General features: G+C 33.7%; 1 protein-coding gene across 1 annotated transcript in view; it reads left to right on the plus strand.

Annotated features, from left to right (window-relative positions):
- Positions 1–1819, plus strand: part of LOC150082289 (protein stoned-B-like) — a 77786-nt gene extending 75967 nt beyond the window's left edge. Inside the window, exon 9 of the mRNA XM_090380474.1 lies at positions 1485–1819. Within this exon, the coding sequence (XP_090236600.1) occupies positions 1485–1819 (335 nt within the window). The remainder of the gene's footprint in view (positions 1–1484) is intronic.
- The last annotated feature ends 12800 nt before the right edge of the window (positions 1820–14619 follow it).

Consider the following 14619-nt stretch of genomic DNA (forward strand, 5'->3'; position numbering starts at 1 on the left):
GTCACAGGGTCTGTTGCCAATGAATTAAAAAGGTTGACTGCATTGTTTGGAAAGAAATTCTTTAGACAGGAAAGGTTGGACAGTATAGAATATAATGGTAGGTAGGGGTTGCCATTACTGTGTCCAGCATGTGGAGTACAGATAAATCCTTGAAGATTGGGGGCATCAGTCACACTGGTAAGCATCTGAAAAAGAAGACGACTATTCCTGGATGCTATGTGAACTCTCCAGGGAGTGATATTTAGGTTTGTACATAAAACAGCCCTGGAGATGGTGAATGGGCTGCCTGTGACCCTATTCATCCAGTGCATTATCCAGTACTCAACTGTCAGGAATCTGTTTACATATGATGGTGGAGCAGAAGATCAGATTGGTGATGTGTATAGTGCAATTGGTTGTAGGCACCGCTGGACGTATCTCCCGACTACATTGACGTTGAGTAACCCCGTCAGTCCTTGTTGAATTGCCCACATCACTGAACAAGTCTTCATTTTCATGGTTGAAAAATGGTTTTGAAAAGTGAGGCCCTCATCCCAAGTCAAGCTGAGGTCAGTGTGAGACTTCACTTTCTTTATCTGCAATCCTTTGTGATAGGCTCTGATGTCATTTTTGATTCTCTTTTTTGTAAAGGTGATTTGAACTGATTTAGATATGTTTAGCTCCAAACCTATTTGCAGTAGATAGGCTACAAGGCTGTTAATCAAGGTGGAGATTCACTGATTTAGTGTCTTTTGATGTTATATATTTAATTTGAAGATGTCCGCTTATGATGAAAAATCAGCGTATCTTGCGAGGAAAGGTTCAAGGGTAGTGGCGAACAGCAGACCAGACAGGACACCTTCCTGTGGTACTCCCCACATTATAACATGCTCCTGTTGGAAGGATTTATGACTGATAATGAGCAGTTTTGGTGTAAGGATGAGGTTGATGGTTTTTAACAGGCTTCCTGTAATACCAAAGTATTTTTCCAGAATGTAGAAAAATATTTTTCTACATCCTGTAATCTACAGAATGTATTATGTAGAATTCTGTCTACATTTCACTCTCGAATTGAGAACTGCTTATTACTTCTATCTCTATGCCTACCTTTTTTCATGTTCCCTTCCACCTCACCCCATACACACTTATTTTTGTATAAAAGTATTTATTTATTTATTGTATTTTATTTGTTATTATTATTTTATGTTTATTTCATTATTTGTATATTGAGTATATATAAAAAGGAGCATAAATAAAGGGAGCAAACCCTTGAGAGAATAGAGCATATATATTAAGTTCTAAAGTTAATGTGAATGAATGGATATTAGTTCATAAGAAGTTTTCTGTAGCAAATAAATATTCATAAATGAGATAATTTACCTTCTTTCTGGATTATTTTATGGAAATGGTACCATAAACTGTTAAAAGTCAATCTACAGAGCATTAATAAAACTCGATAAATCTGTTTAGTAATTTATGTATTGAAATATCTCTTTATATTTTAGGTGGTTATACAACACAGCTTCTGGTTGTGAGGTTAGAGTTAACATCTTTTGATCAAATCCCACAGACATTTAATCAGTATGCTGATATTGAATTTACTATGCCAGCACCTACAGTATCCCACACAACTGTGCGATCTGTATCAGTAACAAATTCAAATCCTCCAGAAAAAGTTGTACGCTATATGTCAAAGCATGAATATAGTATTGAAATTGAATTCAAATCATCAGATACTGATGAACATGAGTACATCAATGCAGAAGATCTTGCAAGGACATCTCCTCCCTCTATTCCTGAATTGAAACATGAACATTTAAGTAAAGAGAGAAGTGAATAACTCATGTAAAAATTATTACGTACTGAAATATTTTATTGTTGTGATGTAAAATTATTAAATGTAAGAGATGTTATTGGATTATAGCTTATTTGTTAAATAATGTGGCATATTTCATTTTTTTAAATGTAATGGTTTTAAACAATGTTAATATACAATGGTTAAGAAATGTTTAGTATGAACTACAATTTTTCGTTGTTGTATATAGAATAACAAATCTATATGTGAATAAGCCATTTCCATTACTGTTCCTTTTTTGAAGTATACACTGATATAGTCCACGAAGAAACCTATTTTGAGACACATTAATTAAACTGAATTCATTCAGTCATAGCAAAGAAAATTAATTTATTTTTACCTAATTTTAACCATTATAAATTCAATTAAATTTATTAAATGTTAGATTATAAATTAAAATTAGTAATTTAACAAAGTAAAAATTTCACAATTTTGAAATGTATCATTTCACTATTTAAAGAAATGCAATTTTTTTCAGTTATAATCATCCCTAACAGAACAATTTTATTTGGGGGTGTGTGTGTATACACTTCCCATTTGTGCAAATTAAAAAAAATCATCATTCATTAAGAAATAAAGTATAAATTATTAAGAAGTAAAATAACTTGATATTTATAAAATATTAAATGAATTAATATACTTACACTTTAAAACTGAATACATTAATCATTTAAAATGAAATGCCTTATTTTTAATTAATTGAAATGAACTTTTTTTTATGAATTTCAGAAGAAAACTTAGAAAATCCCCAATTTCATTTTTTATATATCATACAGTTAAAACATTATATTATAACACGGCATCAAATTCAATTTATTAACCACATGCCAGAGATATAATTTTTTAGAGTTCACATCAAATAATCAGTCACAAAAAACTATCATATGTAAGACATCAAATTTTTCTTAATGCCGGATTGAAATTTTGTTGTAACAAATAATATTTCTTAAAGGCTATATACATCTTTCAAAAATTCCGTAGTTAATAATACAGGGAAAGAATTCATCAGTTTTACCAAAGGGCAATCACACAACTATCATGAACTAACTAATTTAAAAAAAAAAAGTAAAAAAGGAAGCACTGTTGTTAAATTGAAGTATGACTAGCTTGCTTTAATAACCACTGTCACATTCATTACTACAAAGAACAAGTAGCCTACTGGTAATTCTTGAGAGTAACTTATGAGAGCCATCAATTGATATTATATAAATGAAATAAAAACTTTGAAACTATGAAAATGTGTTGGACATTAAAATAAATAATAAAAAAATTAGCTAGCCTCAAAGCTTACTTATCTTTACTGATTGTTATCATGGAGACTGGAAAAAATGACTATTTATAATCATTTTAGCTTACTACAATAACTTTTTTTTGAAAAGTTATTAAGAGCAAGAAAGTAGCATTCAAGTTAATCACGGTATATTCCTTTTAAAATCAATTAGCTCCTGACAGCAATGACTATACCGCAATAACTGATGTAAATTGTTTCTCATATTATTTATAGCTTAACAATGTATTCATACATTAATTATGTAATGAAACACTCTTATATCACATGAATAATTCAAAGTTAGTTTATTAAGTCGTTGTGACCTAATTACACTAAATTTGATACAAAAGTGATTTCAGGACCCTTTCTAAGATTCTGAAGCATCATCTTTGTATCAAATTTAGTGTAATTAGGTCACAAGCACTTAATAAAGTAACTTTGAATTATTTGCAGTCTTTCATTACATAATTAATCTATGGATAAATCACCATGTATCGTCATTCCCAAATTACTTTATAGTATTCAACAATGAGATATTGTATGGTTAGTTGAAAATAACCAAGTAAATCTGTATATTTAAATTAATATACAAAAATGTATGGATTTAGATACTGATATCTGCTACATTACCATTACAAAATAATCAACAGCAAAATTTTCTTCCAGAATTGAGTTTCATTTCTCAAGAACTATTGATGTGATACTGACAGTGCAAGAAGTAATCAGTAGCATTACACATAAACAGATTTAAAGAGGAAACAAAGCAAAAATCTGTTTTGTCAATCTGGCATTCACATGCTATACTTTATCTTGTTACAGAATATTATGGCAGTTAGTTCACAAACTAATACAATAACTGGTACATCAGTGAAAAGAGAAATAAATTTTTTTTTTTTTTTTTCAATTTATATATGCTAAGAGCTCTAGGTGACAAAGCATGAGAGTAGAGGTTTGGAGCATGCCTTTGACACATTTTGTCCACATAGTTTCTCTAATTATAGATAGATATAGATGCAATGGAATGTAGATTTCGTATTTGAAACAAGCATTTGACACATATTCCATAGAAAAAAAAATATATGACAATGAGGTTTAATAAAGGAGGACTAAATTACTCTTTTGGGATATTATGCCAGTCTGTTTTCCAAGTATTTTATTTAGGAATTTAAGCTTATTCAATATACATTTAATTTTAATTTCATGATTAATTAAACTATAAGGGTTGATTTGCTCATGGATTAAAATTTCTACTATCCAATGCATTGTAAAATTAGTCTTGAAACAGTAGTAACTATCCTAAAAATAACTTTAAGGCTAATTTTTTTGGAGCATTTTTCTGAAACCCAAATACTTGAAATAAAAAACACATCACATATTTAAATTTATTATTATTTATTATTAACAGAGTGTAAATGTATGTTTTGCTGATTTTTTAAAAAATTTTCTGCTTCTTTGGTGATTGTCATCTTGCTTATTTCACCTTTACAAAAATATACTAAGTTAAATTAACTTTGTGATTAATTAACTTAATTAATGTTAGTCTATTCTTCTGAGTGAATCAAAATTTAACCTTTCCATTACCATATAGGATATTTTAGTTACTCAGGATAAGATTTTTACTGATAGCTCTGAAAATGATAATTTTTTAAATTTAATTGTTGTTAGATAACTTAAAATAAATACTTCTTTTTTTTTTTTTTTTTTTTTTAGCCGACCGGGCTAGCAGGGTGGGTAAAGTGTCTGCCTGGCAACCCAAAGGTCGCGGGTTCGATTCCTGCCTCGGGCTTGGATCAAAGTACTGCAAAAACATTGGGAGGTGCATTATGGCCACAGAAGCCATGCGCCAACAACTAAAAAAAAAAAAAATTTCTTTTTTTTTTTTAATTAAAAATCAAAATTATTATAAATGACAATAATCAAAACATGTTAAAAAAGTTCTTAAAAATATTTTAGCTTGTTGGCACTTACTCACATGGGAATCATTTTGATTCCCTTTTTTGACATTTTTTTTTTTTTTTTGTTTCTCTGTTAAAAATTCAAAAAATCTGTAGTGAATAGAGTCAGACTGATCTTCTGTACCTGTTTTATTCAAGAGTGCAGACAGTTTAACAGGATGAGATATTAGCAAAGGCACATGATGCAAGAAAGCAAGCTTATATAGCATCAGCCAAAAAAAAACACCCTTATTTCACCCATCCACTTGCTCCAAATGTTTGTCAAGTTCTGCTTTGAATCTATTTAAGCTAGAAACTTCTACAACAACAGATGAAAGATTGTTCCAGCAATCAACCACCTGCTGGCTAAAGGCAAACTTCTGCACATCTATCCTACAACTGTCTTTCCTCAATCTGAATTTATGCCCTCTCAGGCGATTATTCTGAGCAAGAGGAAGAATCCCATCAGCATTGAGCATGCTCAAACCATTCAAGGCTTTATGCACCTCAATAAGATCACCTTGCAGGTGCCTAGTCTCCAGACACTGTAATCTGCAAAACTTAAGCCTTTCTTCATAACAGAAACCCTTCGTTCCATTTACTAATCTTGTTGCCCTTCTCTGTACTCGTTCCAACATCTCTACATCCTTCTTAAAATGAGGCCTCCAGATCTTTATACAGTACTCAAGGTGTGGCCTGATCATTGCCTTATACAAGGCAATAATCACCTCCTTATCCCTGCTAGAAAAATTCCTGTATATCATTGACAAGACACTATGACGCTATTATTGTAGACCGTCTGCACTGCTCAGAAAACTTCATATCTGCCTGCACAATTACCCCCAGGACCTTTTCATTCTCTACCACTGTCAGTGTAGTACCACAGAGTTGATACGTTACTCTGGGGTTACTGCTTCCCATATGTAGTACTTTACATTTGTCAATGTTAAACTTCATTTGCCACCCCTCAGCCCATCTGCTCAACTTTTCTAGATCCTGTTGCAGCAGCGTACTGTTATTAGTGTCATTATCAACCCTGCCAACCTTTGTATCATCTGCCAACTTGGACATTAAGCCTGATATACCATCATCAGTATCATCTTTAAATACAGAAAACAACAATGGACCCAACACTGAACCCTGAGAGACTCCACTAATAACATTAGTGCAAGAAGAGCAGTGTCCATTGATTACCACTCTCTGTCTTCTCCCACTCAACCACCCCTTTATCCATAGCAGCAATTTGCCTCCAATGCCACACTGCTCCAATTTGTGCAGCAGTCATCCATATGCAACAGTATCAAAGGCCTTTCTAAGATCCAAATATATGATATCAAAATTATTCTTTGCAACCAGTTCCTTTGTGACTACATCATAGTATCCAATGAAATTGGTCAGAAAAGACTTCCCCTTGACAAACCCATGCTGTGTCTGAGCTATAACGGAAATCTTGTCTAGATGATCCTGCAGTGCTTCTTTAACCAGTGCCTCCATTAATTTTCCTGGAACAGAAGTTAAACTCAAAGTTCTATAATTACTTGTGTCAGCCTTTGATCCTCCTTTGTGAATTGGGGTCACATTTGCAAATCTCCAGTCTGTGAGTACCTCCCCTGAGTCCAAGGAAGCTCTCATAATTATGGCTAAGAGTTTGCTTACTTCCTTTGCTGCCTTCTTTAATATAACTGGATAGATCCCATCCACCCCAGGTGCCTTTCTTGTTTTTATCTTCAACAATTTCTCCTCCACTTTACTCTCAGTTATTACAAGATTCTCTACCTTACTACCAGAGTTGAATACACCTCTGGCATTCCCCTCACTGAATAACTCCTCATGTGTGAATGTTGATGCAAAATATTCATTTAGTTTGTTAGCTACCTGAGCAGGATCATCAACAGTTGACCCATTGATATCAAGTGGACCAATCTGATTTATCCCCTTCCTTCTAGAGTTTACATAAATAAAGAACTCTTTGCTGTTTTTCTTTGCATCCCTTGCCAAAGATTTCTCGTAATCTGCCTTCGCCTGCCTAACCTCCTTTGTAACTTGGTTACAGATCAACTTGTATCTATCATAGGCTTCTGGATCACGTGTTAATATATATGTATTCCATGCATTTTTCTTCTCTGCCATATGTCTCAATAGTTCATCTGACATCCATTTAGGACTAAACCTTGAACAATATTTCTTAGTTGGTATGTAAAGCCTATTAACTGCCAAGTTAAGTTCTTTGAATGCTTTCCATTTTGAATTTGCTGTTGGTAACATCATCAGTCGGTCCCATTGTATAGAATTTAAATACTGTCTCAGACCATTGTAGTCGCCTTTACGAAAGCAATAACCCTTCCCTTTACCCCTGATGGTAGTTACCTCTTTGAGTAAATCCCACTTCAGCACACTGTGATCACTGCCACCTAGTTGTTCCTTTATCTGCAGATTCTTAATGCATGAAGAATCACTACTGATAATCAAATCAAGAGTATTACTCCCTCTAGTTGCCTCCCGAACATGCTGATGTAGAAAACAATCATCCAATAAATCCACAAAAGCCCTGCTCGTGTGTGTGAATGACCATCCCACAAATTCCAGTCAATATCATTTAGGCCTTAATCTTGAACAATATTTCTTAATTGGTATGAACAGCCCAGTAGCTTCCAAGATTAATTCTTTGAATGCTTACCATTTTGAATTTGCTGTTGGTAACATCATCAGTTGGTTCCACCGTATAGAATTTAAATACTGTCTCAGAACACCACAGTCACCTTTACGAAAGCAAAAACCCTTCCCTTTACCTTGATGGTAGTTACCTCTTTGAGTAAATCCCACTTTAGCACACTGTGATCACTGGCACCTAGTGGTTCCTTTATCTGCAGATTCTTGATGCATGAAGAATCACTACTGATAATCAGATCAAGAGTATTACTCTCTGTAGTTGCCTCCCGAACATGCTGCTGTAGAAAACAATCATCCAATAAATCCACAAAAGCCTTGCTAGTGTGTGAGTGATCAACCCCCAAATTCCAGTCAATATCTGGGAAATTAAAATCCCCCATTATAAGACACTCTGATTTACTGGCCCACTCTATTTCTCTGCACAATTGCTCATTATACTCATTAGATTCATTAGGCCTATAACACACACCTACTCTAATTTTACCTTTCCCAGTGCTTATGTCACACCAAACAGACTCAACATTGCATTGTCCGCCAATGTCAACTGGATGCACTTCCTTAGGTTTTGTGTGTTTCTTAACTAACATCATCACCCCTACTCCTTTCCTGTCCTGTCTATCCTTTCTATACACATTCTACTCCCCAAATTCCAATTCTGCACTGCTTATGTCTGTGACACATCTCTGATATCCCAACATTATCTGCCTTTGATGTCTTGACTAGCACTTCAAGCTCATATACATAACAGAATCAACACTTTATAATGATAAAAACCTGTCAATGTGTACTTTCTTGTAACTTTTGTAACTGTTTTTTTTTTTTGTGTGTTTTAATCTGAAGGCAAGCATTTGTAGCATTGCTAGTAGTATCTTTTTTTAAAAATTTATTGGTTTCTGTTATTTATCAGGATTTTCTCAGTATTTTAATTTTATAAATAGAAAAATATATTGAATGGGAAAAGAAAATAACAAAGTCATTGCAGATTCAGAAGATTCTTTTCTTCTGCCATAGAAAAGCAGAAGCTTTTCTATGGCAGCTTTGAAGTAGTTTAACCAAATGTTTTCAATATTAGTATTAAAATGGCAACATCAATATTAAAATCGAGACTGTCACCTGCACATCACATATCATTGTTCTTCATCCTAAACTTCTTCTGTTCCCTTACCTAACACTGAAATGAACAAGTAAGGGGGGGAACATTGATCCCTGGTGTAATCCAACTGTGATATCAAGTAGCAGAATTTCCCTATGAGTGCTCTGACCCTTGTTTGGCTCCTGTCATGTATATCCATTACTACTAACATATTTTTCTGGCATCCTGTTTTCTCATTGCCCATCATTAAACATCTTTAACATAAATTCCAGGTTTATACATGATGATTCCTTCTTAAAGCTATTTGTTCTTTATGTTTGCTCCACATGCTTTTAATTTTTATATGGTTAAAATAAAGAGGAATTTTAAGAAATCATTTGAACTCTGATACATAATATATTTTAAATTGTAAATGAGGACAATATGTGGATACTAATTTGGCTTATGTTAATGGGAAAAAAAAGGGCTTTAATAAACAAATTAAATAAAAGGAAGTAATTATTTTCTTGCTTAGTTAACTCATTATTGATTTGTGGCAAGAAATTGCATGAAAACAATGCCTACAAACGAAAACTTTCTCTTTGTAATATTCATTTTCTTCTATCAAATTTTGTAGAAACTAGGCCACATAGGTTTTACTAAGTCTATTCTTGATTTTTCTGTTAACATAGGATATCATAGGCTTGAAAATTTAGAGCTAAACAATGATTTTTTTTGAAAATAATATTTTTGTATTTTATTATTTATATATTTCTGTTTTAATATTAATAATTAAAATTAATTATACATTTGTTATTGCAAGCCTTTTAAAATGATTAAAATCTCAAATTGCAAAGGAAAGGATAGATTAGTTGTTCCCAACCTTTTTGAGAATGCAGCTCATTTTGACAATTCAGTAAAGTCTAATATAATTAGAGAATGACACAATGTCATGATTATCCATGGGTTAATTTTGTAATGAACTACTCTTTTAGCACATGGATAAAACAAAGCTTAAGTGCTTAAGAACTAATTACAATAAATCTCTGACTAACAGCTCCTTTCTCATTGGGTTGTCTAACTGTAGCAGTCTTAGTTAGATAAGCTAAGGAGTGAGGAGCTGCTAGCAGACCATATATGGTCTGATGATAGCATCCAGTAACATTTAATTTTATTACTGATATATTTCTGTTTTAATATTAATAATTAAAGTTATTTATACGCTTCTTATTGCAGGCGTCACTGTTTTTACAAATTTAGCGTAATTAGGTCTTCATTGTTCTCCCCAGAAAATTTTGCCAGCCGGGTTGCATTATGAAGTAGCCAGGTGCGAAAGTGTAATATTTTGCAATATATATTATAAAATTTTCTGTTATTTATAAATGTGACAAGTGATCCAGAGCAAAAATTAATTGCATTATTTAACATTATATGCTCCTGTTGCATTGATCTCAATCACATAGTATATTCCAATTAATATTGATCGAGATCAGTGAGCAATACCATATGGTACCGTGATAATCGCTTAAATTTTAGCCAGGCAATCAGTTACATTCACCTGGTGGTGTGCCCATTCAATAGGTCCTGGGGAGAACACTGGTCTTAAACACTTAGTAATTTTGTTTTAGTTATATGGTAAAAAGAGTAGTTGATTATAAAATTAATTCATGACCCAAGTAAATTCAAACTGAAGAAAAGGGGGGGGGTCAGATGACATGAAAGGTACCAGATGAAGGCTATTTTTATATTATACCAAAGGAAGATACACTTTTCTTAATTGGACTGTGTTTAGTATTTAAATGATGTTTCAAATTTATTTGATTTCAGCAATTCATTGCAAAGAGCTTATGTGCATATGATGCATCGTGGCCTTTCCTCTTCTGATGTAATTATCGAAGTAAATCTGTACTTGATGTGTTTGTCAACATTCCTTCTTTTCACAGGAGTCATTTAAAGGATGAAATAAAATTAGCATTAGTAGAGGCATACGATGCAAGAAAGCAAGCTTATGCAGCACAGCCAAAAAAAAAAAAAAAAATCTCCCATTTCACCCCTCCATTCGATCTAAATGCCTGTCCAGCTCAGCCTTAAATTTGTTTAGGCTATTAGCTTCCACAACAAAAGATGGAAGCCTGTTCCATCAGTCAACTACCCACTGGTTAAAGGCAAATTTCCGCACATCTATTCTACAACTTTCTTTCCTCAATTTGAAACTGTGCCCCCGCAGGTTCTTAGTCTGAGCAAGAGGAAGAATCTCATCAGCATTCAGCTTGCTCAACCCATTCAAGGCCTTATACACCTCAATCAGATCACCTTGCTGGTGCCTACTCTCCAGGCACTGCAATTTGCAGAACTTAAACCTTTCTTGGTAAGTGCACCCCTTTGTTCCCCTCACCAATCTTGTTGCCCTTCTTTGTACTCATTCTATCAACTCTACATCCTTCCTAAAATGAGGCCTCCAGACGTGTACACAAGCACTCTAGGTGTGGCCTGACCATTGCCTTGTATAATGGGATAATCACCTCCCTGTCCTTGCTAGCAAAATTCCTATATATCATTGACAAGACTCCATGACCTGCCTTGGCAGCCCATCTGCACTGCTCAGCAAACTTCATATTTGACTGCACAGTTACCCCCAGGTCTTTTTCACTTTCCGCTTCCCTGAGTGTAGTACACAGTTGGTGGTACTACACTCAAATTTATAATACTAATAACAGAAATGTGAATAAAAAAATTATGAGAATCAAACATCAGATTGCTGCTTTACCAATGAATGTGTATGTACAAGTTACACTTGTGCAATATGAAGTGTTTATGATTTAGCCAACAAAATGCATGTTGCAACAAGTAGCACAAGTCTGGCATAATATTTTATTAAATATAGGTATAACAGAAATATATTTTTTGCAACCCTTAGCAAATCTAATAGTGTCCCTTGTTTGGTTTGGGACCCATAGGTTGGAACATTAGCATTAGCATTAGTAGAGGCATTTGATGCAAGAAAGCAAGCTTATGCAGCATCAGCCAAAAAAAAAAAAAAAAAAAAAAAAGTAACATAAATAAATAAAAATAACCACTTCCACTTCACCCCTCTGTTCGTTCGAAATACCTGTCCAGCTGAGCCTTAAACTTATTTAGGCTATCAACTTCCACGACAAGGGATGGAAGTCTGTTCCACCCACCAACCACCCGCTGGCTAAAGGCAAATTTCCGCACATCTATCCTACATCTGTCTTTCCTCAATTTGAATTTATGCCCTCTCAGGTGATTTTTCTGAGCTAGAGGAAGCATCCCATCAGCATTGAGCATGCTCAAACCATTCAAGGCTTTGTACACCTCTATCAGATCACCCCGCTGGTGCCTAGTTTCCAGACACTGTAATTTGCAAAACTTAAGCCTTTCTTCGTAAGAGAACCCCTTTGTCCCATTCACCAATCTAGTTGCCCTTCTCTGTACTCGTTCCAGCAGCTCTACATCCTTCCTGAAATGAGGCCTCCAGGCCTGTATACAGTACTCTAGGTGTGGCCTGACCATTGCCTTATACAAGGGAATAATCACCTCCTTATCCCTGCTAGAAAAATTTCTATATATCATTGACAATACACCATGAGCTACTCTTGCAGCTCGTCTGCACTGCTCAGAGAACTTCATATCTGCCTGCACCACCACCCCCAGGTCCCTTTCATTCTCTACCACTGTCAGTGTAGTACCACAGAGTTGATACGTTGCTCTGGGGTTGCTGTTTCCCATATGTAGTACTTTACATTTGTCAATATTAAACTTCATTTGCCACCTCGAAGCCCATCTGCTCAACCTTTCCAAATCCTGTTGCAGCAGCATAGTGTCAGTAGTGTCCTTGACAACCCTGCCAACCTTTGTATCGTCTGCAAACTTGGACATTAAGCCTGATATACCATCATCAATATCATTTATAAATACAGAAAACAATAAAGGCCCCAATACTGAACCCTGAGGGACTCCACTAATAACATTAGTCCACGATGAGCAGTGTCCATTGATTACCACTCTCTGTCTTCTCCCCCCTCAACCACCCCTTTATCCATAGCAGCAACTTGCCTCCAATGCCACACTGCTCCAATTTGTGCAGCAGTCTTCCATGTGCAACAGTATCAAAAGCCTTTCTAAGATCCAAGTATATAATATCAAAGTTATTCCCTGCATCCAGTTTCTTTTGTGACTGCATCATAGTATCCAATCAAATTGGTCAGGCAAGACTTCCCCTTAACAAAAACCATGCTGTGTCCTAGCTATAACTGAAGTCTTGTCTAGATGATCCTGCAGTGCTTCTTTCACCAGTGCCTCCATTAATTTTTCCGGGAACAGAAGTTAAACTCACAGGTCTATAATTACTTGTGTCAGCCTTTGATCCCCCTTTGTGAATTGGGGTCACATTTGCACATCTCCAGTCAATGGGTACCTCCCCTGAGTCCAACCTATTGGAATAGAATGAATTTTTATAAACACACATTTTTTTTATAAAATAAAATTGTAATAGAGTTTACATTCCCTTGAATTGAATTTGAGTTTAATACAGTTCATAATTTAAAGTAATAATTTATAAGCGTAGTAATATAAGTAATAATATAGTATATAGTATAAGTAATATTATGTAGCGTAGCTAATCAGACATCTAACCAAAATTAGAAGTTGAATTAGAGAATACCAATAAAATGTCAAAATTAAATCAGGGAACATTTAATCAAATATCATATTTTATTGGATAAGAAAACAGGTACAATAAATGAGGTAACTACATTAGGAAATCTGAATGTGAAAAACATGTTTTGTCAGGTTACACTGGGTTTGTTTTTTTTTTTTTTTCATATATTGATTTAGAAGTTAATAATGCTATTGGTTAAAATTATTTCTTTATATACAAAACACAAATCTGCTTTAAAAACTTATGATTCATTAAAATTTCCATATCTTGGGCATACTAACTCTGATTAATCAGTGTTTTATTATTTACCTCTTTAGTTCCTCCTCATAGCCACTTGTGAAAAGAAAAAAAAAAAAAAAACCAATGTAACAGTGTTATTTTTTTCAAATTATTTCAATACCTGCATTGAAATAGTATCCTGCTTCTTTGCTAAAGTGTATAAACTTTAGTATACAAAGGAGTCTAGTTATGTGTGTATCAGACAGAACAGGTTTTTTCTTTATAAAGTTTACATATACATACGCACATTTTACATATTATATTATATGCTGAATGTGCGGAACAGTGAAGCAACTCAGGCTAACAATTGAAGACAGAAACAGTATACACTACACCCATTATGTATAAAAAACATTAGTATTGCAGTAACCATTTCTGTACGTTTCATAATTTCAAACTATGTTCACTGATATCCCTTCAATGTTCTGTGCATTTTAATATTAAAAGCCATTTATTTGATGAACTTTTTAGAATTAAGTTATCAGATTTGGTATATTTTTTAATATATATTTAATTGTGCTACTTTTTGAGTAGTAGTCTATATTTTATTATTTGTTTTTTTTTGTTTTTTTTTTGTAAAAAGAGATCTTTACAAAACAATGGTAGAGAATGACACATTTCATATTGCACTTTTTTTTTTGTTATTGTTGAGAAACAGTGAAGAAAAATCATTTATTTCTAGAATTATTTGTCCGCAAAATTCTCCCTCTGAAATAAACAGAACTTGAACAGCAGGAAACACTTTATAAAAAAATATCATATGTTCATGCAGGGCACATTCAAACTTCTAAAATTAGAGACATTATTCGAATATCATGTTATGAAATGGTGCTATTCTTCATTTTAATGTAACTATTTACAGTGTTTATATTAGGTAGC

This window comes from Mastigoproctus giganteus, chromosome 8 (assembly GCF_048544385.1).
Source record: "Mastigoproctus giganteus isolate SK-2022 chromosome 8, ASM4854438v1, whole genome shotgun sequence".
Taxonomy (NCBI): domain Eukaryota; kingdom Metazoa; phylum Arthropoda; class Arachnida; order Uropygi; family Thelyphonidae; genus Mastigoproctus; species Mastigoproctus giganteus.